Genomic DNA, 6000 nt, shown 5'->3' with positions numbered 1-6000 from the left:
ATTAGAATTCGGTTCAGTATTCGGCCAAATCTTTCACCAAGGATTCGGGGATTCGGCTGAATCCCAAATAGTGGATTCGTTGCATCCCTAATAACAAGCAGGCATAAAATCAATGTGCAGTCAGAAATAAAAGTGTTTATCTAAATCTAGTTCAGCACAACCAGCCTCTGATAGACTGCCTAATACCAGCATTTGTCTTAAATTATTTATAAAAAGGTTCCCTACATCAGACCTAAAATAAAATTGTCAGCATCCCGAGAGGAAGTAAGGGCACTGCAAGGCAAGGAGTAATGAATTTCCCCCCAATTCTGGGTGTTTAAAGTTATAATTGAACAAAAGCAGGAACTGTGTCCCAATCACCCCTAAGGGGGGTGGGGTGGGGCGAATCACTATGAAATGAGACAGCACAATATGTTAAAACACATATATACAACAGCATTACCGTCATTGGGCTGTATTCTGAATTGCAGTATGTCAGCAGTTCGTACAAGGTTACTCCAAATGACCAGACATCAGAGGCAATGTAAAACTTGCAGTGCAGCAAACATTCTGGAGCGTACCTATACAAAACAATGAACACAGTCACACAAATAGAAGAATATTCCAATATGTATACATCATGTGCAATAACAGATAATAGATGTGTTATTATTATTAGACTACATTTCCACAGGGTAATATCTATGGCAGTTCAGCTGACCCTATGAAAATACATTTGTGGATTCTGCAGTCTCTTAGATGTTTGGGAACGGCACAAGGAGCAATTTCCACTGCTCGGGAGAAACTGCACTAAAAACAAATGGTTTCTCAAAAAGGCAAGGGAAAGAGGGACCCATAAAGGTAAAAAAAATGTATATACATGTATTAATAATCTTTGATGGAGTTTTGACGTTTTGACTATAATGTTGAACTGGAATTCAGTTCTGTTCCTTTATGAGAAGTATGGAATTGATTTTGATTTTCTTGGAAAAGCCAGACATATTGATATTTATAGTACTAAATATATGACAATAGAAGAGGAGGGTCATAGTAAATGACTGAAACTATTAATGGATGGGATTTAATATTAAATCTGATACAGGTATGGGATCCGTTATCTGGAAACCTATTATCCAGAAAGCTCCAAATTACAGAAAAGACCGTCTCCCACAGACTTCCATTATAATCAAATAATCCAAATTTTTAAAAATGATTTCCTTTTTCTCTGTAATAATAAAACAGTTAGATTGTACATGATCCAAACTAAGATATAATGAATCCTTATTGGAAGTAAAACCAGCCTATTGGGACTATTTAATGTTTACAGGATTTTCTAGTAAACTTAAAGGGGTTGTTCACCTTCAATGTACAAATCTTATGAAACCACTAACAATGCTCTCAATGTGTTAGAAAAACCATTTTCCATAACAAAAAGTAAAAATGCCATTGTAAAAGCTAATTTCTATACCTATTAACTCAGCCCTTCTCCTGTCTCTCTGACCAGTTTTCTGAAGTGATGGGAGTGGCCTATTTTGAACCTGACACACCAAGAACTTCATCATGCCCAGGCTTTGCCCTTACTTGTTTCCTATTGGATGTTGATACTGCCCTCCTCCCAGTGATCCATTAGTTGCTTGTGAGCTGTAACCAGTCACATAATTTGAATGATCATTGGTTGATTACTCAATTGTAATGGCAGAGGTTAACAGACGCAGCATATAAACAAACCTGCCTTGCAACAAACAATCACACAGCCATGCAGACAAATACTGCAGAAAAGGAAGGAGCAACATTGTTCTCCCAATTCTGGCACTCTCCTTCTGCCTAGGCTATAACTGAATGAAGTGCCAAAGGGCTGCAACCTTTTCTGGGAATAAATACTGGCTTTTCTATATTTTTATCTTTTAATACCTTTGGCATTAAGCATAATGTCAGTTATTTACAAAATTGCAACAAAACCAGCACTGACTTGCTTAGAAACATATGTAACTTACAGTGTCTAGCAGGGACAGTAGGGCTGCCACCTCACCCCTTTAATACCAAACACATATGGAATCCACAGGCTGCATGGCTAATTATCAACTCATTTAGATGCTGCAGACTGAACTGATTTCTGTGCAGCCAAGTATCATGCATCTAAATGAATTGCTAATTAGCCATGCAGGCTGTGGATTCCATATGTGTTTGGTTTTAGGGGGGTGAGGTGGCAGCTCTACGTGACAGGCAGAGTGATAAGGGCAGGTACGTTTTACATTCTGTGCTCTCTCCCAGGGGGCTGTAATTTCCCTAGGAAAACTATACCTTTTTTTCACGAGAACCTGAGTGTTTAAGTGTTTCACTTCTAAGAACAAGATTTAGAGCTCTAAATACCCAAAAAAAAAAAAAAAAAAATTAAAAAGTTATATTTTTCATGATATAGGGATTTATACCAGAAAAGATATATTACACTATGCACAAAAATTCAACTCATTTGGAAAGCCTCAAGCTCATACAAATAGTCCCGGTAGTCACGTCAGCGGCTGAATAATGATTTTCTATAGGGTAAATACACAACATAATACATTGTCCCCCACCCCCCCAAAATAATATATTTCTGGAAAGTACAAGTGCCGTCTCCCATAGTACCCATTATAGTCCAATAATTCACATTTTTAATCATTTCCTTTTTTCTCTATAATAATAAAACAGTTACTTGTACTTAATCCAAACTAAGATATAATTAATCCTTATTGGAAGCAAAACCAGCCTATTGGGTTTATTTAATGTTTACATGATTTTCTAGTATGAAGATCCAAATTATGGAAAGATCCATTATCCGTAAAACTCCAGGTCCCAAGCACCTTGATCCCCCCCATCTGCACAGTTGAAGTCTCTGCAGCACAAGCCCACACTCCCCCTCCCTCTCACAAACTTGTAACAGTTTCTCTTCTGTACCTGAATGCTGCTCAAATTCCCCAGCACAGGAAGCAGTGGCAGATTGACAGCAGACACAGCCAATAGGAGTTAAGTTAGCTGCCAGTACAATGTGTGATGTCATATAAGGAAGAGGAAGTGAACACAGTAGTGTTTTTGGGGGTCAGTGAGCACAGGGTCTGTGTGGAACTGAAAGATTAGTACAGGGAAACTTCCGAGATGAATATCTCTTAAACTGTACTATATCTATTAACTATTTCTATGGAAAAGTTAGTTTAACTGTTAGATTTGTCAATTTGATACAAAGGTGAACAACCCTTAAGGTATGAAGATCCAAATTAATCTTTTCTCCAGAAAATCCCAGGTCCCGAGCATTCTGGATAACAGGTCCCGTACCTGTACTTTTTTAGCAGGTCAGGATAGCAGTTGTCATCTAGCAGTATCTGCCCTGATCTACAGTATGTTCATTGTCAGCCAGATGAAATCAATCTTTGCTTATAATTGTACCCCAACTGCACTGCAGGCTGGACACAGCTTCCATACACTGCTAAACTAATTCATTTCTTATACTGTGTTAAAAATGAAGAAACACACTACCAGAATACAGGACTGTCCAGGTCATCTTTGACAGTATAATATTCCTTATCGGTTTGAATAGCCTTGGTTAAACCAAAATCTCCAATTTTGATTATTTGTTCATTTTCAACAAGAACATTCCTTGCTGCCAAATCCCGATGGACATACTGACGTGAACCCAAATAGTCCATTCCCTAGGTGAGAAAAAGTTGAATAGGTTGGTGGTTAATAACTACACCTATCATTGCAATGGCACCATTATGACGGGTATTGGGTAATATAATACTTTGTAGTACATAGAACAATCAGTGGAGCAATGAATATGGTTGCACTTTAAGATTAAGAAAGAAGAGGAAAATGTTTTTTCTTTCTAAAATATTAGTACTGTGCCTAAACTGAACACCAGGTTTGTTCCTTAATAATGTGAATCTTAGTTTACTTTTTCCATGCTGAGAAACTCCCTATCAAGGCCAGAACTAAGGGCAGGCAGAAGAGGCACGTGCCTAGGACCCCTGGCCAGCTTGGCCTGCCTCTGCTCCCCATCTCCAGAACTTTGGTCATTGGTTCCATCTGTATATTCAAAAATAGTCATTGCCACAGCATGGGTTAGACCGAGTGCTGGCAATTTCTTTCTGTGTTTCATGTACAAATTGTAGCCAAATATTTTAAACAGGGAATTCTTTACAGGTGTTTTGGCTGGAGCTTGAAACTCCCTGCTTTCTCACTTGCGCTCCTGGGTTAGGGCTGAACTCCACCAGGATTTTTCAACGGATGGTGTCGCCACAATAAAACGCAGACGACAAGTTGGATGTAGCTGGATGTGTCCAAATATAATGGGAATGATCTAAAAAATTGTACCACTGTTGGATGTGAATGTCACATGCTGCGTCTTCATCTGACAGTCTTGTCGTGTGTAGTTTATACCTGCGAATCAGTGCAATTATATTTGGAAGCATCTGACTAGTGTTTTATCGTGGTGACACCATCCAGTGAAAAATGTTTGTGGAGTTCAGCCCTTAAGGGTAGGTGCACTATGGCCTTACTTCTCAGACACATTGGTTGCTGGGGGACTTGATTTAGAATGCTAATGCTAACACCTCACTTTTTGTAATTATTATTTTTATTAAAAGCAAACCATGCACTGGCAATTTTTCTCAATTTTTGTGTACAAATATTATTGTTTATAGCAGGTGGTCAACTCCAGAATGTTAGACCGAGTGCTGGCACATGGGTGTTTCTAGCAGCTGGTCAATGCCACAGCCTGATGATTTCTTCATGTGTTTTGTGTAAAAAAAAGTTATGGGGAATGTCTGTGCAATGGAAATCCTGCTTAAAGGAGAAGGAAAGCTACAGAGGCATTTTATTGCCAATAGATTAGCTGCAATAGTGCAAGCTAGAATGCTATATTTATTCTGTAGAATGTTTTACCATACCTGAGTAAAAAGCTCTAGAAACTGTCTGTTTGTTTAGGATAGGAGTTGCAGTATTAATGTGGTGTGACATCACTTCCTGCCTGAGTCTCTCCCTGCTCTGAGCTCAGATTACAGCAGAGAAGGAAGGGGGAGGGGAAGAGGAGCAAACTGAGCATGCTCTTGCCCAGGGCAATGAGGTTTAAGATGAAAACAGGAAGTCTGATACAGAAGCCCATGTGTACACAATAGAAGGAAAGAAATGCAGTGTTTCTTTTGACAGGGGACTCAGAGCAGCACTACTTTGAGGGTTTACTGGTATATTTAGGTGGACCTTTCTGATAAGGCTTACTTAGTTTTAACCTTTCCTTCTCCTTTAAGCCTTTTTTTATTCTGATTTTCCTTCTCCTTTTCCTTATTGCAAATACTAACGTCTTATTTAGGAAGTGCTCTTACTTTATTTAGAGCAATCATGGAGACCCACTGTAACCAGCAATGGGACTTGTTTTTGTACCTCCGCCCATAGGATAAAATATTTATTGAAATAGAAAATTAGACTTTTACCTTGCATATTTGTGTTGCATATTTCAGCTGCTGTTTCAGATTGATTTTGTTCACATTTCTTGGAAGGTATTCCTTTAGACTCCCTGATGGGAGATATTCCATTATAAGTTTAATTCCACTGTCTCCTGGAGAAAAAAAATGGTTGTAAAGTACAAGGACATCTCATGGACATAAATGCACAGAAAATGAACAAAATTTCAACAGTCCATCAAATTAAAGTCCGTCAATTAAAGTCATACTGACGTAATGTAAAAGTCATGTTCTTAAAATATGACAGGAAAATAGAAACGTGACGGGTGGAAAGGATGATCACAACCATTTAGCCGGCAGGAGAACTCATCTTTCTTAGTTGTGGTTTATCGCCTGATCTTTAAATCTTTAATAGTGAATAGAAAATAGATAGCAACTCAAAACAGCATGTGTCATGTACACACCCTAAATGTTATTTTCTATATCTGGCAGGGTAATTTGTATTATAATGTGCCTGTTTCTTTTAGCACAAATGAAATAATTCAAGGTTTGGAATGCATGACAAATATGGAGATATAGAGAATACTTT

General features: G+C 38.3%; 1 protein-coding gene across 1 annotated transcript in view; it reads right to left on the bottom strand.

The window, feature by feature from the left end:
• jak1.S (Janus kinase 1 (a protein tyrosine kinase) S homeolog) overlaps positions 1-6000 on the bottom strand; it is a 61687-nt gene that overhangs the window by 5841 nt on the left and 49846 nt on the right. Inside the window, 3 exon segments of the mRNA NM_001093393.1 lie at positions 443-560; positions 3490-3662; positions 5442-5566. Of these exon segments, the coding sequence (NP_001086862.1) occupies positions 443-560; positions 3490-3662; positions 5442-5566 (416 nt within the window).

Source organism: Xenopus laevis, chromosome 4S (genome assembly GCF_017654675.1).
Source record: "Xenopus laevis strain J_2021 chromosome 4S, Xenopus_laevis_v10.1, whole genome shotgun sequence".
Lineage (NCBI taxonomy): Eukaryota > Metazoa > Chordata > Amphibia > Anura > Pipidae > Xenopus > Xenopus laevis.
Note: the sequence above shows the minus strand (reverse complement) of the source record. Positions and strands in the feature narration are given on the sequence as shown.